Source organism: Pleuronectes platessa, chromosome 3 (assembly GCF_947347685.1).
Source record: "Pleuronectes platessa chromosome 3, fPlePla1.1, whole genome shotgun sequence".
Lineage (NCBI taxonomy): Eukaryota > Metazoa > Chordata > Actinopteri > Pleuronectiformes > Pleuronectidae > Pleuronectes > Pleuronectes platessa.
The window spans coordinates 27,554,476-27,579,023 of NC_070628.1; the positions used below are offsets into that span (position 1 = coordinate 27,554,476).

The 24,548-nt window shown below is 39.0% G+C and overlaps 2 protein-coding genes across 2 annotated transcripts; both read right to left on the reverse strand.

The window, feature by feature from the left end:
- Positions 1–511: 511 nt before the first annotated feature.
- On the reverse strand, positions 512–15,122 carry dtd1 (D-aminoacyl-tRNA deacylase 1). The gene is made up of 6 exons (XM_053418616.1): positions 15,000–15,122; positions 14,604–14,694; positions 13,575–13,810; positions 12,067–12,164; positions 5,564–5,719; positions 512–2,231 (listed from the first exon to the last, which is right to left on the reverse strand). The coding sequence occupies exons 1-5, from the start codon at positions 15,040–15,042 to the stop codon at positions 5,564–5,566; spliced, it is 624 nt and encodes a 207-aa protein (XP_053274591.1). The 5' UTR covers positions 15,043–15,122; the 3' UTR covers positions 512–2,231.
- A 1,584-nt stretch (positions 15,123–16,706) lies between these two features.
- On the reverse strand, positions 16,707–18,081 carry LOC128436782 (small integral membrane protein 26). The gene is made up of 2 exons (XM_053418636.1): positions 17,852–18,081; positions 16,707–17,142 (listed from the first exon to the last, which is right to left on the reverse strand). The coding sequence occupies exons 1-2, from the start codon at positions 17,973–17,975 to the stop codon at positions 16,967–16,969; spliced, it is 300 nt and encodes a 99-aa protein (XP_053274611.1). The 5' UTR covers positions 17,976–18,081; the 3' UTR covers positions 16,707–16,966.
- Between the last annotated feature and the right edge of the window lie 6,467 nt (positions 18,082–24,548).

Genomic DNA, 24,548 nt, shown 5'->3' on the forward strand with positions numbered 1-24,548 from the left:
CAATAGATAGACAAACCCTGAACATCTGCCCCACACAACACTCCCTGTTCACACCCCATTACAGCTTTGATCTACTGCAATGGTCTCAGACACACACTACTCCCTGCTTTTGTAGTAAAACCTGCTTGGCATTGGGATCACAATGCTTTCACTGCAGAGCAGAGCTGCAGTTCTATATGTTAAAGAAGCTTTGTACTGAGGCTGGTTAGCAAGCAGACATATTTGGGTCATGTCGTCTCTCTCCGAGAGGTAGTCCAGGCTGCAGCAGCTCCTCTCACTTTCCTTCTGCTCTTCACAACCTGGAGAAACATCAGATCAGCACCAGTGGAGAGAGAGAGGGGGTATGGTAGGCTAGAAATAGCTTGCACTAGAAAGAAAAAAAAAGTTGGGACAGTGAGATGATCCAGGTGGTGATGCTGAAATGAGAAACAAGGACAAGCTTCTTTGCTTTCGCATCATCCAAAACAAGCAGAACAAGCAGTGGAAAACCACAAATGAAACATAAGCCAGGTTTTGTCTATTGATGTCTTTATAAAATAATAAAACGTACATTCAGATCTGTCGAGTGACAGCAGGACAGCATAACAAGCACAAGCATTACAGTAGTAAAAACTGGATGATGTGTTTGTGTGTGTGCCCAGTCACACTGAATGTGAAGCACAGCTGGCTCCTCTCCCCAGGTAGAATACAAGTGATCGAAACAAACTCACTCACAGTCACTCAGCTGCTTGACCTGACCCTGTCCCTCCCTGCAGTCAAAACCATCATTCTGTAAGGGGATCAAAAAAAATCTCGTTTAGCTTTTGGTTTTCTGGATGTGTAGGGTTGACTGACACCTGAGCCAGTGTACAAACAACCCTAGTAAACAAATTTGGCCTAGTTACTGTCGTTAACAAGCGAGGACACACCCAATAGCATCTAACTTATCTGATGTTGATGCCTGCTGTTAGTTTCTAAGCTATTCGGCTATCTTGCTTGCCTGCAAATTAATGTTAGCAGTGCACTGTCCTGGTGATTGTTAACTAACTAAGCAAGGTAAGGTAAACCAAAAAAAAACATGTGCCCATGCTTGTAGGACCAGAAGGATACATTAGTTTGAACGCTAATGTGGGTTGGTGTTGAAAGCTTTTTGCTTGTTGTGCTGTGTCTAACCATAGACTGTATAAAAAGATTGAAGACATCGAAGACCACTCCCCCAAAACTGAAGCCAAAGTTCCTTGATCGCCCCCTGGTGGCTGGCTGCAGTATAGGTCATTACCCCTGCCTCCTCCATGTTAGTGGATGGGAGTACATGTCAAATACAATTTTTCTTAAGATGGTTTCTGTCATTTTAAGTAATTCAGTTAAAAACTTTTAATCTGTTCCTTAATGCTACAATAGCAGGGTCTAACATGTCATGATTGGCAGGACTTCAATACTGCAACTCCACCTGGCTTCAGATGATGCCATCGGCATTAGAGCGCAATGTTCATATCCAGGATATTATGGCTTCTAGTGGTACCAAGTGGAGACATTGTCCATTTATATATACAGTCTATGTGTCTACCAATCAAATATTTGTTGTGTTTACCTACAGATGTTTCTCTCAAAAAACAGAACAGAGCATGTAGTTTACAGAGTCAACATGTGCAGGAGCCAGTTCCGTTGGACCTTAAAACATTGTCTGTTAATAAGGGTACAATAACCTTTTAAAATCGATCACACACATGAAGCTATGCCAGTCAATTCTTTAATCAATATGGCAAGGCTGTTACATTATCACTGTCCTAATGACCTTTTGACGTTCTCTAAGCAAAGGACTTGGAGCTGAGCTATGCTTCAGGGTCGGGTGCCATATCCCTAAGAAGAGATTAGGTGGGGACAGCCGGCAGAGAGTGAGACAAGTAGAAAGAATCTGAGGAGAAAGCTGGACAGAGAAAGACAGATAGAGAAAGCAATGTGGACTGAAAAGCAGAAGGAAAGAGACAGAAGGAGAGCACAGAAAGCTGTTTAGGTCTGTTCCATCCCTCTCACATCCTCTTTGTTCCTGTGTTTACACCTAGCCGGCCTTATCTGATCCCCAAGACGAGAGACCAAGGACACAAGTGAGGTGACGATGTTCTGTTACAGGTCAAAATAATTCTGCTGATTTCCAAAGAGGAAGGAGGACGGTCCACAATCAGGTGTAAGTCACTGAGGATTAAGGCCTTCCTGAGGAAACTGGGATCACCGTCATGTCCCCGGTACGATAACTGCAATGAGAGAAAACAGAAGTCATGTTGGTCCAATGTTAATTTTGGCAGCTATTTTTGATTTAGTCTTAGTCTTAGTCTTTTGACGAAAATTTAAATTAGTTTTAGTCACATTTAGTCATTTTTATCCTTAGTTTTAGTCTAGTTTTAGTCGACGAAAACGAATTACATTTTAGTCTAGTTTAGACATTTTCTGACATCTTTGTGACTTCTACATGAGTTTACTTATTTAACATCATATGACAGGAACTAATTTTGTGTTCAATACATGCTTTAGATTGTGATTTACTGAAATATCATAGAAAATCTATTTTGACCTTTGACCGATCAGCTCAAAAAGTATTTCATGTGGAGATCCACTCCCAAGTAATATTACCACCAAGTTTTGTGCAAATCCAACAATGTGCTGTGGAGTTATTTTGTCCCAAACACACACAAGGCAGTGAAACGACCCTGCTTGCATTGCTCTGCCTGACACACGGGGATACAGCTTCAGGAATTATGTTTTTTCAAAAGTAACACCCTCTCCCTTTAAAGCTGTGAGAGGGTGGACTTTAATGGACTTTTGGGCCACTTGAGGGCAGTGCTATCAGCACTTGAATCTACATAGTAGTCTATAACCTTTAGGAAGTTTTTAGGGCCAAAACATTTTTGCAAAAAAACAAATGGCTATTTACACATCCATTGGAACATCAGATTCAAGCACATTTTTTGGGGTTTGGAGTGAGTTTTAGACTAATGTTCAAACTTCGGTTGATTATTTCCTTTGCTTATAGTTTTCTGTTTATGTGAGCAATAGTGTTAGCCACAAAATAATGAGCTGACTCATGTCCTCCTGAGGGACATTGCAGAGGTTGGTAGCTCTCGTCAGGTTCATCCTTTATATTAACAATCATTAGATGCAATTCTACATATGAAAAATGTATATTAGTGCAGCTTCAAAGAAACACTGCCCTTATCCTGACCCACATCTGGGTCCGAAAGGCTGAGACTCCACTGCAGATGATCTGCTCTATTTCTCCAGAGCAGATCATTTGGTGGTGAATAGTTACCTGAATCATAAAACTGATATGGTTTTCGCTCTGTAAGCAGCCCTATACATTTTTTAAATGAAGTTCCATCTACTGTCTAAATCAATCCCTGACAGGTCTGGAATAGGTGGTAGACTTGCAAACAATTAAAAAGGATTTTTGAATGTGGGTTGAAAATTGCTGACAGCAGAGACCTTCTTGTAAACTGTCAAAATTAGAACAGTGCCGACGGGACGGAAGGAAGACCAGGAGGGATAATGGAGGAGTCGAGTGTCTCAAATTACTCATTCAGAGGAAAAGCGCAAACTCCTCATGTTTAAGTCATGACAAGCAAACCTCAGGGACACAAATTCCCTTTTTAAAATATGCAGTGACAAAGCCAAGCAAGCAGGCCCCCTTGTCTGACATCTCTCTAACATCCAAATTCCCCTCGTCCACCTCTCCTCCCACCACAGCGCATGCGTTTCCAGGAGTGCTGCTGTTGCACTCCCCTGCTGCACACCCCCAGATGAAAAACTAAACAAGTCTCCCGACTTATCAGACATTTTCGTTCGGCTTCTCCTTCTTTCTCATTTCCTCCCTCTTTCTCCCATCTCACCCTTCGCTCTGGCTCTCTGTCAGACAGAGACATCTTACGTAACCAGGTCCAGAAGCTTCCATGTCTTGGGGCACATATTTACCCAACATGCACTAGGGGATTACAACGCAGGGCCCCCTGCTGTAAGAGAGTTTGGGATAGGACTACAGGCTTACAAGGGCCTACATGGGAAAGTGTGTGTGTGTGTAACGTTACAGAACAGACAAGGCTGTACATGAGAAAACAAAAATAATGCACCACACCTGTACTGGTATCATACGTGTTTCTATGTAACCGACTACATATCTGTGAGAATAGAGGAGCAGAAAGCTTGGTTTTGCAGTTCCACTGCCAGTTTGACGGCGTGTCCGCTAATGTGCTTGTCTGTGAGAGAGTTCACACAGGGAGACGAGCTGTGCCACAGGAGCCAGCAGCAGCAGCAGCAGCAGCAGCCTCAGCAGGGAGAGCAGAAGGGACATGGAGGGAACTGACTCATTGCCTCCCCGTCTCTATTCTCCCAGAACGCCACTCTTTTTGCACTAGTAAACAAATACTGAAGGCAAATAAGAGCAACCTTAAACCCCTCCTCCTCTTCCACTCCTCTTCCTCATCCCCGCAATGTGAGCCACAGAACGAGAAATAAACCAGTCTGTCTCTCATGAGCATTGCCGTATTTCACCGCAATGTCAACAATTACAAAGAGAGCAAGCCCGGTCAGGAAAAGAAGATGTGGAAAACAGAGATGGTGAGGAGACGGTAACTGCCTATCACTGCAAATTGCACTGCCACAATGCAACAGTGTAATACATGGGATATAACTATTTTTGGGAACAACTGTATTTGTTGACAGTGCAAAGGAAAATAAAAGAACTGCTATCTCTTGCAAAGAGGCACAGCTGTAAACTATCTGAACATTGTCTCTCAACTGCTCAGGGTTATACAGGATACTTTGAAATACATTATGCTGTGACTATTTACATATATAAATGGTGGTTAGAAGTAAATCAAATAAAGTTATGGAAAAGACATTTTAATACGTAGTATCTGTAGCATCACTAGCTTTATTTATCTTATAAAGGCCTCAGGGCTTTAAAACACAGATCTAAATCACTTTAAAAATGTTATTTATTTAAATCATGACAAGACTCCCGGATAGAGTCACAGGATATTTACCACTTGGTACACAAGAAGTACCAGTGGAAAATAATTTCATGAAATATTAAACTTACCATTATTTTGGGCATGTCATTCAAATTATGTATTCTCACGTGTGGTATATAAAGCATTATGCAGGATATTGTTCGAACAGTAATTGATAATGTATTCATCTTTAGTCCTGAAATGTGAGTGATCTGACTTGAGAAAATGTACACAATTTTTCTCACTCTATTAAGGTGTGTGAGTGTATGTGTGTGAGTGTGTTTTGGTTCCTACTTTGGATGCTTACATGTCTGAGTATGTGTAGGTGCAAATGTGCTTGTATATGCAGGTGACATATATATCTTGATAGTAACTGTTTTTTATAACTAGTGAAAGTGCCATAAAAGGTACAGTTAAGACCGATTCAGTTTCTATTTGCTCTCTTTCAGAGAAACCTCAGGTTTACATAATTAAAGACACTTGTGATACTTTAGGGACCTGCAGTCTGGTGGTCTGTACAAATGTGTGCTGGAAGTGGCTGCATGTGTTTGTGTGTGTCTCCTTGGCTCCCTCAGCCTGCTCACCTAGGGCTCCCTCTCTGAGGACACGTCACCCTCTGCTCCACTACTGGCGTTCGGGTCCTGTCGGGAACGTAGGGCGCTCTTCTCCCTGCCTGACTCTGAGGGGCCTTTGGAGCGCGTCTTCTCTTTCCTCTGCTGCTGCTTTTCCTGCTTTGACAGCTGAGGTAAACACAAAGAACAGGAAAGCCTGGGTCATAAATAAATTCTTTACATGTACATTATTATCATGTCAAAAGAGATGACGCACAGTTAGCAGTCATCTATGAGACACGTCATGAATAATAGATACAAATGCTTCGATTCTTCCATAAAATTTCCCTTAGCAATATTTATTTGCCTCAAGAGGGAGAAAAAGAGTTAAAGAAAAATCCCTACACATGACCGACATCAGACCGATCCACATCTACTTTCTACTTGCCTCGTGCTTATTCCCATACACATGCCTGAACTCGATGCATCCAGCTATGGCATGAGCAGCAAGCTGATATTTACCATTGATGTTTTAGAAATATATATTTTCTGCTCATTAACATTGTAGCTCAACTAAAATAATAAATTTTTCTGCTGCTTCATTTGAAATTTATGTCATATTTAATTATTTTCTGCCCTTTACTTTATCTTAACTGTGGAGAGTGAACAGAGCCAAAACATATTATGTCACAGCCACTATGGTGAAAATGAACGTCTTAAATTCTACTTTTTCCTCCCAATGTGTGTAGTAGAATAGTTTCCCGATATATAATGGCCTGATACCTAGTTTCTCAATTAGCTTGTTTCTATGAGTAAAGTTTAGCCACAAACCCAAATCCTTACTTTTTTGTTATATTTTGTGAAGATAATTCATTTTTTTCTCTGGATGTCACAAACTTCCATGGAAACGGATTTTAAAAGTTAACTCTCAATAGAACCTAAGAAACCCTTACCTTACAATCTTAAATTTTTGAATATTTAATGTTGTACAAAAATATTTAAGACTTTTCAAGGGGTTTGTTGTGTGACACTCTAACACGTCTGTCTGAACCGGAGCTGAGTTTGAGAGAGTATAACCGACCGACCCCAACCTGACAGTCATTCTGTTTTAATGTCGACACCAAACCCAAGCCTGATGTGTTTAATGTTAGCTGAAGCACATAAGATGGTGTTATCCTGTCACGCAGTTGTTGTTACCATGGTTGCAGCTTTTACTGTTTACCCTGATTACACATGTGCATCTTGTAAATGGTTGTGAAAAGGCATTGTCTTTTATACTGTAAGCTCACATGCAATAGTCGGCCTATGTGAACAAACCTAGCTTAACCCAAACTTAAATTTCTGTCCGAGTCCTGTCCACCATCTAATCTAGCTCAGGTCCACTATCCACACTTTGACTAGTTTGCCAGTCTGCGTTTTCTTTCCCTCATTAAATATATTAAAACCCTCCTCAATCTGTGGCTGCTGGTGTCTGAGGCACTAAGCAGGAACGCACTGCATCATGCCTTGCACATCATGACCTTTGCAGTGTGTTCAGCTTTCACCCAAAGGTCCCAACACGCATGAGAATTAGCAAATTGAACCAGACAAATATGGATGAACACGTCAGCACCACAGACCAACACGCCAAATCTGACCAGCCTTTGTGAATACACAGCCACTTCCAATCTCTGCTCATTTGGAGCTATTCCGGGTCGTCATATGATCACTTCAATGACTCTGTTGTTGTGACTGCATGCACTGCCTCTCACACGCTCCAAAACAGCTCTTCACAATGCCACTCAGTGCCGATAGTCACTACTCCAATCAAACCCGCTCCTCCTCCTTTTCTCATTGTATTCTTCACGGCTCATGAAACACCACAACAGTAATGAAGAAGTGGGTATGCTGCCCGTCATCCAAAATAGGCCTGTAAACACAGGTGCTAAAACTTTTATGGCTGCTAAGGAAATATTTATGAACTGAATGTCATGTTAAAAATCCAAAGCACTGCATAAGACATTACATTATTCAAAGAGCACAAAAAATTCTGTGTTATTCCCACTTGAACCCATTAGCATGCTGTTGTATCTGGTGCACAGAAAATACACAAACGTTCAACATCTGAACACAAAATGGACACAGGAGAAAAAAAACTCCAGTCTTTCTTTTCCACGATGCAAACATCACTTGAAACTCTTAAACCCAAACTCTGATTTACGATCTAATCAAATCTTGACCTTACATGGTCAGACATTACATAATTTCTGTGTGTGTTTGGTTTCAGCCCAGATCGCAAAAAAGAAAATGCACAAACAGTCAGGTGAACAAACAGAAAAATGCAGATGAGTATCCACAGAGAGCACGTACAAACTGAATGAGTTTCATTCCTGGATAACGCCATTGTTTGCCTGCTCCTTGACCCTGCAGTGGACCAAATCCCTGATTCATGGAAAGAAAGGAACAGTGTCTCTTGGCTGTTGCTTCATCCCCCCCCTGTGCCAAGCTTTGCCTATTGGCTGGCCTTTTATCCCTCATGTTCAGCCTTGGCTTTGGCTGCTCGGCCCCCACAGCAAAACATCCTAAATAGACAAGATTAAAATTCTGAGGACTGCTTAATATCCCTCACTTTGGGCAAGCGAGCCAAGTCCCGAAAAGGGAGAGCAGCCAAAGCCGGACCGAAGCCAACACATAAGGAAGTTGGCCGGGTTCGACGGACATATCAAGAACTGATTCAAAGAGATGAATATATGAACTTTTTTTCAAATAGCTGGAATAAGTGGCTGAGAGACTCGCCCCGTTACTGAGGAGGAGAGTTTCATATCCACATTAGTTACCTTATGATCTGTACTTACACTGGTACTGAAAGCCTTTACTGGTGGTTTTTACAGAGAGATGTCTATGGCTGCAACTAACCATTATTGTGGTTTGGTTTTATTTACAACCCAATAAACACAGAACAGTCTTGCAAATATATATTCAATAGCCACAATGAACCTCACTAAAGACACAGATTTCTGATGAATGCAGCGGTTCCCGAACTGGAGGCACAGAGTCATTACAGGGGTAAAAACAGAGCTTAAACAATATAAATCACTGCAGCTCTTTATATTAATTGCCGGAATGGAGCCACCATTAATGGTATTGGTTCCATCTGTGATTTTTGCACTATGGTAAGTCAAAATGTCTGCTACCAGGGCATTTTTATGAAGGCGTATTCATCATTTTAATTGATTCAGAGCAAGAAACATTGTGTTAGGTCTGATCTGGAGAGAATTAAAAAAAGTTACGCTCATAAGCAATTTACTTGTTATACCCAAATCATGAAAACGATTTTTTTCACTTGAGATTTCATAGCTACTGTCAATCCATGATAATATAAAGGTAGGAATGACTTAAAATCAGTGTCGACGATGTGTGGATTTTTTTTTAAATAAATGTATTAATTATTATAATTATAAAATGTTATGTTATTATAATAGTTTGTCTGAGGATGGCGATCAAACCAATACAATACCAATATTGCTACTGGTACAACCAATGATACATTCTTTGTACAGTGAGGTGAAGTCTACTGACAAAATTAACATTTTTATTTGGTTCCTTAAAACCGTTAACATTCCCATTAGACCCAGCTTTATGTTTATACTCACTGGAAGACTAAAGCATGATAACAAGCTAATCTTTCATATCTTTATCAAGAGCATGGTTTTTCAGTTTGAGAGCAGACTGATTGATTTCACGTTCATATTTTGTGATGCTTTTTCTCAAAACCATGAGCTTGCACTCAAATAGCCCCTGCTTGTGATAAGATTTGCTTTGCTTGTGCTCAACCTGTGCACTTGCACTTGAGCTTCAGCTCTCTCCTTATACTCACACTTGCTTCAGTGCGAACTCCGATTTCTCCTCTGCTCTGATATTTTGTTCCTTCTGTTCTTCACTTCTTTGAGAGTTCTGTAACGGCTCTGGGCTCATGTACTCTTGTAAGGGACTTGCAAAGAAGTAAAGCTAATGTATCCACAACAAGGGTGGGACAATTTCATTTGTCTTTTCAACACCTGTATGTCTATTGGTTGAGGAATTTTGACAGACAAAATCCAAACGCAGTAGAAAACTAGAATTACCGCACCACGGTTGTATACCGCTGCCTTATCTTTGAGTCAAAGAGACTACTGGTAAAAAGATAAGGTCACTGTGACCTTGACATTTGACCTCCAGGCACCAAAATCAAATCAGTTCATCTTTGAGTCCAAGTGACCGTTCGTACCAAACTTGATGACATTCCCTCAAGGCATTCTGACGAGTGGACGAACAGAAGGACGAAAAGTACAGACGGACGGAAAACCCGAAAACATAATGCCTCCAGCTACTGGCTGTCACTGGAGCAGAGGCATAAAATGACAAATCCAAGAACAGACATTTTACACAGGCACAGAAGCAGTGTGAGTAGGGAGAGAACAGCTGGAGCTGAAGCGCAGGAAATCTGAATGCAAGCGCAGTTTGAGCTCTCAAATTGAAACACTAGACTCTTGAATAATGGGGGAAAAAACATGTTATAATTAACACATTGAGCATGGCCACTTATTGGGTATCATTGTGCCAAAGTGCAGCCTCACAGAGCCACAAGCATGTGTCAAGTGTCTTGGTCTGAAAGTGTGTTCTCTTCCCTATTGAAGCAGGAATATGTAAAAAAAAAAAAAACATCCCTGTATCATGAACTGTCCAAAAAACTCATCAAACATAATCATTATCTTATTATTTTCAATGAAAAGTTAATTCCTCACAATCACATTAATCTTATATTCACAAATCTGAGACACTTGATTTGAACTTCAGGTTCCTAATTTTCCCTCAAGAGGCTGACTTCTGGGAATATGTTGGTTGTTACTTAAAAACCCGGAGGTTTCATTCTCCCTGTAAATCACAAGTTGTCAGAACCTAAGACGACAAATTAAGATGATCTGCCGTCATAGAACCTTTTCACCTTTTCTCTAAAGGAATGGAGCACGTGGAGACCCGTCGAGCTGTCAGAGCACCTGTCTGCATTTACTGCAGATGATTTATTAAACTTCGTTTAATTTTTCCATCTGAAAAGGGGTTGGACCCTTGATGTACGAGACGTACAGTGCAGTATATCACAGTGAAGAGAGAACAGGAAGAGCTTACAGAGAGCAGGTCTCCTCCCTAGGAGACAGGTAGGACAGAGGGTGAAATTAAAGTGGCCACAACAAGCTCCACAGAGCCTCCTCATGTGGGCCTGTGCCAATCATCTGTGGCACTCCACACAGCACTCGTGCACACAAACACATGCACACGCACTCACACACACCGAGGTACGCTTGACTAACTCAACTGGGAGGATGGCAGCGTCGCCACGGGGGTGACTGAGCGAGGACACAGTGAATCAGTCCCGCTCCACAAGGCTATGGAAGAGGTGACAATGGCAGACGTTGATCTTGGCAAGGACGTGATTGTTGCTCTCTGGGTATTCCAAGTTCTTTTTTGTCTGAATATCCAAATATAACTGAGGTAATTCGTCCTCCTTACTTAGCTTGAAGTAGTTTAATGCTTTTTCTATAGTGTACAACCAGGAGACAGCATGTGCTCCTGCTAAGTATTTGTTCTTCAGTTCTGAGTATCTGCGTCCACAGATGGAGAGAAACGAATAACCTTTTCATTTTCAACCCAAACATCTTAAGCTTAATACAGTCAAATGTGTCCAGGGAATGTAACAGATGTACGCTAACCAAATGTAGAACTGTCCAATACATCATCACATAATAATCGCCTATCTTATATTCTCACAAATACATCAGTATTGATTAACTGATTGATGTCAGGATGTAATTGTAAGCAGCAGTGAGACGTCAATTCCAAAAGAGAAATTGGAGATCATTGTGTCGTCATTATTCTTTAGCCAGCAAAGCAAGAAAGCAGAAGCTTATCTATTGCCACTTGAAAATGTACTGTAATGTCAGGGCTTAATTTTCCAACAATAAAATGCAATTCTTATTAAAAGGTGTAGGTGCTGTGTTTTTAAGTTAAACTTTTAAATATCAGTACTGGACTCAAATATGGGTTGTGCTATGTCATTTGTAAAAATATTAATTAGATTAGGTGAGAAGTGATGGAAAATAAATATAAATTTCAAAACCGACATATTTGGACAATCCATGTTTCAAGTGACTGCACTCAACTGAAAAGCAGATAGCACCATCTAGTGGTACATTTTTTTTTAAATAATACGTCTGCTCTAAAAAGAGGAATGACTTTTTGTGCACATTTTAAAGTTGTTTTTCTTTTAGTGCAGTTGCAGAATAAATGAAAACTAAAATTTATTTAACACATATGCTTTAAAATCTGTCATTAAAAGGTACCTTCAAAATAGTCTGAAATGAAAAGTTGTATTTCTTAGTTTTTTTCTCTGAGGTTTAAACCACAAGGCAACTGAGCCATCTCAATAACTCAGTGACTGCAAAGACTAAAGAAAGAGCGTGACTTTCAGTTAGGATTTTTTACCCATCAAACTACTTAAAACTTCTCATTTAACAACCTACCAGTTTGGCGTCTTTGGGACCAGCAGGTGAAGTCAGTTCAATGGTTACAGGTCCATCATTTTGTATGTTGACCTGCATGTAGGCTCCAAACTGCCCGTCTAGAAAAACAAAATTAAAGACAACACACACAAAGAGATTTAACAAGTCATAAAGAATGAGCAGAGAGAATCAACACTGAAGGAAATCACATAAAGCAATATTTCATACTATATATATAAGTATCACTGCCACAGTTTAGTAGAGATTATTATAACCTAAATGGTGCCAGAACATGAAATTAAGCAGCAGTAAAAGGCAGTGAATTTGTTGGCAGACGATGCTTCATGAAGACGTAGGATAACGTGGAGTCTGGAGACATTGGGGACAAAAGATGAAGGTTCTCTACGAGGAGAGGTTTCAACTTTAATATTCTCTTTTCTTCCACTGGCTCCACAAGAATAATGAGAACATCAGCACAATGAAGGCACAGGCCGCAGTGGAAAACTGCTGCATAATCATATTTCTCTTCTGGTGGGGTGCGGGACTAATTAGGAAGCCTTATGCCACTCTTGCTGGGACACGGTGTTCGCCACACCTGCTCCCAGGGGGGCTGACCCAGTTCACTGTCACCGCCATTGCATCAAAGCACAGATAATCCACCTCTACCTACCCCTAAATTGCCATAACGCTACACTGAGGTGGGCAAACAGAAAATTAAAGGGCAGGGGAAAAGGGCTCTGGTCCAAACTTATAAGTGAGTGGTAGTGGTGACCCTCAACACTTTTATTTTAATTAGCTGTGAACAGGGTCTTGTCACTGTGTTGTCCTGACTGCAACCTCCTGGGACTCGGCACTAACTCTTTTCGTTACACTTTTCACAAAGACTCTTTAAGTTCTAACTGTTTTTAACATGAAGATATAAACTATTGCTGTCAATGATTTCATATATATGTACACACACACACATGTATATACATGTATGTATGTACGCATGTGTGTCTGTGATGGTATATGTGTACAGGAAGGCGTTTTTAGTGAATATAGTTTCTATCTTTTTTTTCCATATCTGTTTTAGATCATTTGATCTTCCACTGTATTATTTAGGTCTTATTTTCGAAGTTTTTTTTTACATTTACTTGTTATTTTGTAACTGTGTTTTAAAAAATGCTTTACAAAACAAATTCATATTTTTCTTCTTATTATTAATATTGACCATGTCAAGATTTCCCATCATAATCTGTAATGCCAATCACTTTGATCGTATTTTATTAATGATAATAACTCAGTCTATTTAATAGTATTTTTACTTGATCACAACAACAATAATATACTGATCAAATTAACAGTTTATATATTCATAAGAGCGTGAGACAAAAATCATTGACTGTGTGGCCACTCTTCATGTTCTCACCAGATATATATACAGTAAATTCAAAATAAAAGAGGTAATCTACTATTAAAACTGCAGCGTATAAGGTCAAACAGCAGTGGGAACGCACGACTCAAGGACTGTAAAAGTATCTACTCACCCTTGATCAGCTCTGGCTTGTAGATGCTCCTCATGTTCTCCAGGATGCTGTTGTAGAAGGGCTGGGCCAGCTCTGCAGGCATGGCTGAGTGGAAGTCTGGCTTGTTGCCCTTTAGTATACACTGCAGAGTGAACTGGCTCACACACAGCACCTCGAAGTCCCTGTCCATGACGCTTTTGCTCCAGGCTCGGCCGTTCTCGTCTTCAAACAGCCGCAGGTTCAGGATCTTGCGTACTCTGACAACAAGAGGAGAATGAGAGGAAGGAGTTCGAGCTGCAGTGAATCATCCACATCTGTCTATTATGAGACTTTAAGAAAAACTGTGATCAATCTAATCAAAACTGGCAGGGAACTTAAGGCCCCAGTGGATTTGCAATTTACTGTATACTATAACTGCTGAACATACAGAAAGTGTTAATTTGTATATTATTTGTATTGTCTTAAACAGTATATCTTTCACAATTATGTTACCTTTATTGTTTGTCAAAGTTGTAATAATTTAATTCAAGTGTGAACATTTATACTAAGCTCGTAAGCTGCTGCAGGTTTTTAAATGCAGTTTAGGTACTTGTACTCAGTCTTCAGATTCATACAATTTTAATTTGTGAAACGTGCATAAACTGTGTTATCCAACCCACTGTATACGAAATGTGCCGTTTTTAATATTATTCCTGATGCATTATCATGGCCACAGCAATTTGATGTTGTGTCCTGTTAATATGGAGTTAATTCTAACAATTTGATATACTAGTATATATGCTATATGACAATGAATGGCCTTTATAGGTTTCCCTGTGCAATCTTAATTTGCAATCTAACAACAGGAGCCTTTAGAAATGAGTGAATTCGGCGAATATGTTTCCTTCTGCCATAGTGTGAAGAATAAATATAAAGTAGCATAACATGAGTACTGTGGATGAGTGCATGAAACTCCACAACTGGAACCTCCCTGCCACACTGATACCACTCTTGGAGCACAGCAGTGATGGTTTGTGATTCAGTCAGGGTGCTGGTCCCACACACACTCACATGTAGTCAGCATCCTTCTGGGTGTCCTCCACAGACACACCCAGCAGGACACACAGTCCTCGGCCTATCGAGCTGACCTGCTCCTCTCCCACTGCAGGAAAACACACAGAGGGAATGAAGAGCTGAATGGATGAATGACAGGAAGTAGCAGTGAGACCACCAGACACACAGAAAACACTTGTTGGTGCAGTGATCGAGCCTGTTTCCTCTTTCTGGACTCTGGTCTCTCACTGACAGTCTCTGTGGCCCACGTCTCACTTAGCTGCCAGTGCTAATGCTAACGCCGCTAGCCGCAGCTGACGTGTAGGGCCAGCGGGCTTTCTTAATGAAAGTTGCTAGCCTCGGCTAACTAAACTTAGCATGACACTTTCATTCAGCTGGAGAGAAGCATGTTACCTGTCACAGTCGCCTTGGTAACCCTCTGCACGATCGCTCTCATTGTTTTGCTGTTGGAGGAACACACACGTGAACAACTTCCCAGCTGTCGCCATCTAGCGGCAGCAGCTCGTAGAACACTTCCTCTACTGGGACAGGCCTGTGATAGAAACTGACTCAGACTCAGGAGGCGGAACTGAACCTCCTGCTTTCACTTTGCTAAGCTCTAGGTCATTTATCCTTTTCCTCACTACATCGCAATGTTGTAAAACCTTTTATCTTTTATCTCACAGCCAGGGGCGGATCCAACTGGTCCCTGCTGAAATCTGAGTGGCCCCTGAAATGTCCCTGTCCTGTCATTAGTTTTAATTTTCAAAGCTTATTCGATGAACACATTTTGCTTGAACTAGGACACATTTTCAAGTTATATTCAATGATGTGTCTTTGCTCCAAGCTATAGAGCTACAGCAGTAATCAAGGAATGACTTAAATGTGCATCTGATAGATTTAGCAATTCTGATGGATGTTGCAAATCGGGGCCCCTCTATGGCCCCTGATTTAGAAAAATCTTAGAACCTCCACCTAAACAAGCGGTTACTTAGTAGCTCTAATTAGCACATTCCTCACCTGTTAGAGAACAATTGCTCTTTCCATGTTAATGCATGTCATGATAACTATAAGATATAAACCTTAATGTCTCTTTGAACTTACATTTTTGCAGACACATACAATTTTGGGCGAATTTTACTTCAGTAATACTCTTTTCACCACAGAGGCTTTATTGTAGGATGTAGCTGTCATAGCAACAGTCACTGTGAATGTTAATAGGAAATGTGAATCGCAACATATTTGCAAAGTTGTGGATAAAGGGGATTGCCCCGTAAGACATAACTTACACTTCTAGTGTTCAGTTTTGTGGAGATTTCTATGTTGTTCTATATAGACTCAATTCAGCTGTATATTTTGAGGCGGCAGTTTGCTATAGTGTTGAATTCTTGTATAATCAAAAAAGTTTCCAATAATTTTTGTAGTAGATGACATGTCACAGAAGGGAGAATACAGGAGTTAATAAAATGTAAAATACCTCTGTAAAGGCCCAACAGTCCCCTTATGAAACCATGTTTAAATTCACTGGATCCAGATTTTTATTTGGATTTTCACCAAATTGCACACAGTCATAAAAATCTTTCCCCCAAACATGCCTGATTTCATCAACAGCTATGAATTATATCCTGAGAAATCAACTAGAATGTTTAAAAACATCATGTCTCAAATAGTTAAAGAAAGTGAATCAGCCTCCTGATCTGGATCTGCACCTAAATGTATTTCTTTCGTCATGTTCCACCCGTCCACAAAACGTCATCAGTTGAGTAGTCTTGGAGTAATCTTGCTAACAGACAAACAAACGCTGACGGAAACAGAACTTCCTCGGCGTAAATAATGGTGGCTGAATCTAGCTGCCTCTAACAAGTCTCCCTGAGAAGCTCTGATTAATGAACATCTCTGACTCTGAGTAAACAACAGTTTAATGTTTCACATGAGTAGAATTTATTTAGCTTCTGTTATATCAGTACAATATCAGCAGGTAGTACCGGACTGTTGTGTGTTAACACTAGGATAGTAGCACAACATTCAGTTGATCTGCCAATAATAATGCCTTCAATTATATTAAGTATCCTATTGGCCTCAGATATTAACATTATAAAATAAGATAATGGAATCTGAGCACATGTTTAAATATGAGTTTATTCAAGCATGGTGGCAACTGTAAAAGGTGGAAGTGTTATATTATTTTAATAATATAACATGTTATGTATGGTGACAGTCAGTTTGCATCCAAACATTATGACAGCTTGAGTAGAATGCATTGGACTCTTCCTCTTCCCTATTATAATAATGTTCTCAAAAATGCATATATTGCGCGTCACAAAGTTTGACTCATGACGATATTGAACTTCCAGTGGATTCAGTCTTTTGTGCTGATGCAGCTACTTGTCACTGTCTCCAGTCCCAGGTCCACCGCTGAATGATTTGATGAAACTCAAGATCCTTGTGCTGTACGGGACAAAGTCTTCCTTGTAGACGATGACAGTTTTAGTGTGAGGTGTCACGTACACAACTTGGTTTGGATCCTCCGGCTCTTCTACCCTTTCTTTTCTTTTCTCTGAGGTGGAGGGAGGAAATAAAAAGGGATTTAGGGATCAGAAAGTAAACTGAGTGTAGGACATCATTTAATTGACAAAGTTAGAAGGGTCTCAATGTCAAAATTAACATGACTTTAGTTATCAGACCTAACACTTAAGCAGGAATCTGACAATGTTAACAAATATTTGTCCTCTAGTATTCAAAGTTATGTTAGAGTACAGAGGTAATTTAAGCAAAATGTAGTCAAGACAATTTTTCAGTCATTATTATTATAATCAGCTATTATTTTGAATTGGATCATTATTATTACTGATGGATCAGCATGGCAGCTGCATTTTGTATCTTGTTAATATTTGTATAACATATATATATTGCATGGCTTTTTTTGCTCATTTATCTATGCCAACCTGTTTCTCCAGCTGATGTGCATTGCAAAACAACAATAGTAATATCTTTATTATTTACTATGATGATATCTTATTTATACAGCACTTCTCAAAACAAAGTTACAGCATTTCACAAAGGAAAAACATATACAGTACATTCCCTGTTTTGATAGCTGTGGTCAGTTATCCATATTATCCCAGTGGGTTCATGTTTATTCATGCAGACTCTCTGGTTGTTTGTGTTTAATTACTTCCCATCACAGCAGCAACACAGATACAAACAGACACACACACGGAGAGAGAGAGAGAGAGAGAGAGAGAGAGAGAGTGTGTGTCTCTCACCGGGTTTGTCCTCATCACGATCTGTGTATTTGTAATACGCGTATGAACCGATCATGCTCCAGATACCGAGAGCGTAAACTGCTGACACTCGTTTATTCCACTTCACCACGTCCTTTAACATCATGGCTGCAGCGGCTCTGTAGAGAATGTTGATCTAAATTAATGTTTTGGTTTTTCTTCAGGTCAGTTTGTTCTGGGCGCCGCCATGACAGTACTACCGGAAGTACCAAACACAATATTCCGGGGCGTGACCAATACGATTTAAAGAAACATGACAAATATTTGTATTTTCAAGAAATGTGAACAAAACAATATAATTATCAGTTTTGGGCAAGCTACTGAAAATTTGTAATTAGTTACAGTTACTAGTTACTTATTTTATAAGTAATTGAATTACTTCACCAGTTACTGTATATCAAAAGTAATTAGTTACTAGGGGAAGTCAATTTTAAGTTACTTTTATGCCTGCTTTTTAAATGTAATGAATATGAATAGTACTGAAGAGTTAAACACAATAAACAAATTTTTTGTAATCAACAGGGCAACAGGCCTTCAAATCAGGCAGTAGTTCAAAAATACCTTTTAATACTTAACTTAATACAAAATTATTAAGTTAAGTATTAAAAGGTATTTTTGAAATACCTTTTAATACTTAACTTAATACAAAATTATTAAGTTAAGTATTAAAAGGTATTTTTGAACTGTCTCAGTCATTTAGCAGTGTTTTTTTTACCACATTAGGCCCAATGAAATAAAAGTGATTGGCCTGCAGTGGATCCCAAACTTTTTACAGTCGCGTACCCCTTCAGATATTCAATCTCCAGCTATGTACCCCGCGCAGCACGTGCGATAGGAAACAATAGATGTTGAGCTATGCAAAACCTAAATCAAATATTCCCCCTGCGTACCCCCTGAACCACTTTGCGTACCCCTGGGGGTACATGTACCCCAGTTTGGGAACCAATGGCCTACAGTATTAACACTAATTAAAAGAGAAAACAAAGGTGCCTTGAGGTGCTGCATTTAAATGAATATGTGATTTAACAAAAGGTTAACAAAATGGTTTAACAAACATGCCTCATAAGGCAGAGCTAAATAGAGATAAGAGATGAGATTCTCAACAAACGTTAAAATGGGCTAACAAGTCTCATCTCTCACCTCTGACCAGTAGCCACAACATTGCTAGCTCTCAAACCAGTTATTGTACCTCAAAAGGAGAAGCTTCTCAAACTTATGATCTGAGAGCCTATTTCCTCTTTGGAGAGAGAATCAGGCTCCCCTTACGTAAATGCCTGTAGCTCTTACCGAGCCAGATATAATAGACACGCCAATGCTGTCAGTGTTTCCCCTAGGTCAGGGGTCAGCATTTAATTTGTGTTTTTATTTAGGATGTGCGCTGTCCGCAGGATGTGCGCCGCAGGATATAAGCCACCGGATGTGGGCGTGCAGTTTTTATATTAATTTGATTTAATAAAAAATGTATATACATATTTGTTTAAATATATTTTTTATTTATGTGCGCCACAGGATGTGCGCCGCACGATGTGCGCCGCAGGATGTGCGCTGCAGGATCTGCGTGCCCAGTTTTTTTATTAATTTGATTTAATTAAAAAAATATTATTTTTTATTTTTAAATATATTTTTTATTTATGTGCGCCGCAGGATGTGTGCGCGCAGTTTTTTTATTAATTTGATTTAATAAAAAAAAAATATATATATATATATATTTTTAAATATATTTTTTATTTATGTGCGCCGCAGGATGTGCGCCGCAGGATATGCGCGCGCAGGAGCGTCCTGATGACTGCCTCTTGTGCAGTCGTGAGATTGACCCACTACCTTCGCAATCAACCGGTAGATAGCGATCGACGTATGGGCACCTTTGCAAAAGAGAGTAACGCGAGTAAAAAACTAATTTATATTTTAATAATTGTAACTGCGTTACTTGATTTAAAAAAAATACTTCCTTACATGCTCGTTACCGCTAAAAGTAGTGGAATTACAGTAATGCGTTACTTTGTACCGCGTTACTCCCAACACTGATAATTATACCTTATTTAATAAAACAGTCAATATTATATTAGAGGCAATATTATTGTATAAAAGCTCAAAACAACAAAAAACTAGTTTACATTTAAAATCATCTATCTATCTATCTATCTATCTATCTATCTATCTATCTATCTATGTATCTATCTATCTATCTATCTATCTATGCATACATACACACAAACATACATTCATACAAACATATCAATATATGTATGCTTCACACACAAAATGTTCAAATAATTAGTAGTATAATATGATATATTTAGTCTGACAGTTAGCTATATGATTTTCTTTATATTTAGTATTTATTATACAGGAAAATTCAAATATCAATGTATCACACTACAGTCTACATTTTACTGCTGGAATAATGTGAGGAGGACAGTGACTAGAAATTAATTTGTGTTTAAATACATGTGTACTGAAGAAGCACAAATGGAATACAATCAGTCTTATCATGTGTGATAGAGTGAAATGCCAGATCTGGTCATGTGATTACATCTTATTTAACATGATCATGTTGGATCTTGACTGAGTTGGCATGCAAAGATGGGTGAATAAGTTAACCGAATAAAATGATTTTTTTTTCAATGCTTATTTGTATATGTTACCACATGAATGTTCAAAATAACATGCACTCGCTGTGCCTTTTTATTTTACTAATTTTCTTTTATATTTAATGAAACAAATTTCTGTTTGGTTTCACAGAAACTGTATCCATAAAGAGTATTTTTATGGTAGGAGAGTTTAGGCAATTTCCTGGGACATGCTTTGAGCACCTGCCCATCAATGCCTCATGCATTAGATATGAGTCACATCACACTTTTATTGATATATTATGTTACTTCTATGATGCATAGAATAAAGGTCAAAGCTGTCACCTGACTTGCCTTGTGGCTACACTGAGATTCCACACATGCACGTTATCTCTGAACAACAACGTTCATGAATATCTGGGACGTGTCTTTGATTATATGTGTTTGCTCTTTAGAGGATCTCACATGCTAACTAAAAGATACAGATCAGTCTGCAGCTCATTCAGTTAACCCAACTCACCGATGTTTGATTTGAACAAGAATATAGCGGAGCTGTCGACTTGAGTGAAACTTGACTCCTTTATGATTTGAGTTGTGTGGAATCTGATTCCCTAAACACCCGACTTAAAAGGTAAAAAATGTACACATGTCAAAACTGTAGATTTGGGTTTTCCACAGAATATGCAAATATGGAGTCCTGAATCAAGTTCATAACCTTTAATGACGACATAATGTCTCACACGACCATGTGATTTGAAAATATTTGATCCCATATTGTGCCTTGTCATTTGTATGGTCAGCATGCATACACATAGAGCCTTAACATGAGCTTTGACTCAGACCTGAATAAAGTCACTACTTTCTTGGCCAATTATCTTAGAGAAGACATTTTAAACCATATTTGAATATACAGTATATTTATATTACATACTTTATTTGTATAGCACTTATCTAAACAAGATAAAAAAGTGCTTTACACAAACAAATATAATAATAAATGGCATAGTGATGACTAAATTAAAATAAGTGTAATTAAGTATCTCTGCTTTATAGCTTTAGTTGTTGTCATCAGATTAGGAAAAGAGTAGAGCATGATCATGTCAAAACAGTTAACACTTCATAAACAAGGGATTTCTGTCAAATATCTCTGACCAATCTCTGTAGCTTGTGTGGGTGGATTTGTAGCAGAGCCAGTGATGAGTCACACACTATCTTCTCTAAAATGGTATTACACAAAATGAGTTTATGATGCACAGATGTTGTGAAACACCTTTGGCTGGCAGGTTGCCTGTTGATAAGATGGTGGAGACATGATTCATAGGAAAATTATGTGGTTTGTTTGTGGTACTTTCAGTAGAGTAAATGGACAGTGTCTGAATGATCAAGCATTGACATACAGTATATGGTCAATAATTTTGGTGGCACGAGGCGCTGGTGGCCCCCCAAACCTAAAGGCCTAATAAAGGCTAGGGCCGGCTCTGGATATGTATGACCAGTGGTACTTTTAACAATGGTAACTTGACACTGAATTGAAATAACTTTTCAATTTGATTTACATTAGCCACTATTTCATTTACATTTTTACACAGATTACATTTCATCTGTAACTTGAAACTGTTATGATTGATCCTCTAAATGGGATAAGAAGAGAAGAAAACATGCACAATGTTTTTTCTCTGAGACTATTGGAAAGGAAATTTCCAATATGCATATTGAGATTTTTATTTGACTAGACTTTATCAAATTTGCATCTGCTGATCCAAAGGACATTTTCGCAAAATAGGATTTGTAAGCATGAAAAATGTAACGTTTGTAATCCACTCGGAAAGTTCCATGGTGATATCTTTTTCAAATTTGTATCCCATTCACCTGTAGTGTCTTGTCTTAAGATCCCCACTTGCCAGCACACAGACATACCTGTATAATAGCAGATAGCTGCTGGGTGTGGAGTTCAGTCATCACTCCCTGTACCGAAAACCTTTAAAGCAGCGAGAGTTTGGAAACCAACACACAAGACTCAAAAATAGTGTTTTGTTTTTTTTACTATTTTAGCCTGAACAAAGACCAAAACAAAACCGAGCTGGCTGGTTTAAAGTTGAAGGTCAAATGCATCAGTGGAGACTGGAACATTGACCTGTGAGCAAATGGAGATCATCACAATGTGTTGCTGTCTAATTTGCTGTCAAATCAACACGTATTTTGAACATGGTAACTCAAATGTTTTAATCAAGAACATTTCAGTCTTTTTATTAACTCATCACTCATCCTTCAAAAGATAAGAAATGTTTCTTTATTTCTTGAAATCTAAAATCTTCTTGTCCACTTTCGTTTTTGTCACACCCACATAAGTCAGATGTAAAATAAGATTCACAGATATTTAAATCCCGACTCAACAAATGCACGCTCCAGAATACCAGAACGTACCACATATGATTAATTTGTCCTATAAATGAATATCCATCTGATCAATGTATCTGTGATGGGAAAGATGTGATGGGTCCACAGGGCATGTTACATAAATGAATCACAGCAAACCCACTCTTATTAACCTTGTGTCCTGCAGCAGAAGTCAGCAGTTTTCTGCATGAAAGCTCAGTTATTCCCACTGGCAGCACCTAACAACACAGAGAGCAGCAGGTCCACACCATTTAGCAGATATGGTGGCACATGTCTTCAATGAGTATCGGAAACACACTGGTCTGACAACTTGGTGAGGTGATGACATCAGTGGCCGTTTTCAGTTTTTTCCTGTGCCCCAACTGGCCCAAAAAAATAATGATTTCACGTATGTTGTAGCTAAAGAAAATCCACATCCATCCCCCAAACACCAGTGAAAAGATTATTTGCAGCCTTGCTATCGTGTGTGTGTGTGTGTGTGTGTGTGTGTGTGTGTTTCCAGGTATCAGTCATGTTGTGGGGACATAAATCTGTTAATACGCTCACATAATGGGGAATTATATACATTCTTCTTCTTTGTTCGGTTTATTGGTGGGTGGCAACCAACATGAAGTATTACAGCCATAATCATTAAGGGAAGGTGAAGACATGTGTTAAATGTAGGTTTAGCTTAGGTAAAGGGTTAGGGTTATGCAAGTAATAGTAATGGTTAAAGTTATGGTAAGTTTCCAGGATATCAGTGTGAGTCGATGTAATGTCCTTTTAAGTTATGGAGACAAGACTGTGTGTGTGCGTGTGTGTCTGTGCATTGACAGATTTTAAATAATGTTATAGTATCTCCACGTCTGGAGTTGATCAGGCAAATTCCAAAAGTGGAGGTCAACAAAAAATCTGGACCAAAAACATATTAGACAATCTAAAGCTTTTATTGATCAGAAAATGATTCCCCATCATATTATCATATGATAATTGGAGTCGAGAAGACGTCACAAAGAAGAAAGAAAATCATGTCATACATGTACAAAATGCACTTTTCCAGGTATCTCTGCATCCTATAGGATTATGGACACAACCAAAAGCTTCTGGAAAATAAATGTACGGTCATATGTAAGAATGACATCATGGGGACATCACTGTGTACTGTGTTCTGTTTTCTCTCTTCTGATCTAATGTTAGTCGCACAATCTCAAACTCTGTGAGGATAAAACTAAACATATATTTTTTAACTTCTGGAAATGTGCCTTTATGATGCTGCAGAACGTGTTCTTCAGCTGCACTGAGAGAAAACACAGATCTGGCTCAAAGCATCTACAGTACAACAACAACAAAGAACATTATACAGAAAGAATACAGTCAATTCTTCTACAGAGAAGAATTGTTTTTATCTAATTTACATGCAGAATTAAAACAACTCACAGCAGAACCACTGAGAGACAGTTCTTTGTCTGGGCTTCAGGAATGTTTTTCTTCTTTCTTTTTCATTGATATTCAGGTATTTTTAAAAAAGCATTTCAGATTCAATGTCACTACGACTCACAAGGCATATAAGTCTCTATTCTTTGATGACAGAAGCAAACAAAAGTCATTAGTAATACAGGAGCTCATCACTTTGTTTAAAGGTAAACTATCTTTATGATTCCCGCTGTCATTCACTGAGCCCGAGGCTATTATTCCTGCTCTAACAGAGTGCATGTCACGGGCTGCAGTAACGG

Coding starts and splice junctions, on each gene's coding strand:
- dtd1 (XM_053418616.1), bottom strand. CDS start 15,042: ATGAGAGCGATCGTGCAGAGGGTTACCAAGGCGACTGTGACAG. Junction 14,695..14,999: donor TACCAAGGCGACTGTGACAG/GTAACATGCTTC, acceptor GTTTTCCTGCAG/TGGGAGAGGAGCAGGTCAGC. Junction 12,165..13,574: donor CAAGCCAGAGCTGATCAAGG/GTGAGTAGATAC, acceptor TTGTTTTTCTAG/ACGGGCAGTTTGGAGCCTAC.
- LOC128436782 (XM_053418636.1), bottom strand. CDS start 17,975: ATGATGTTAAAGGACGTGGTGAAGTGGAATAAACGAGTGTCAGCAGTT. Junction 17,143..17,851: donor TCGTGATGAGGACAAACCCG/GTGAGAGACACA, acceptor CCTCCACCTCAG/AGAAAAGAAAAGAAAGGGTA.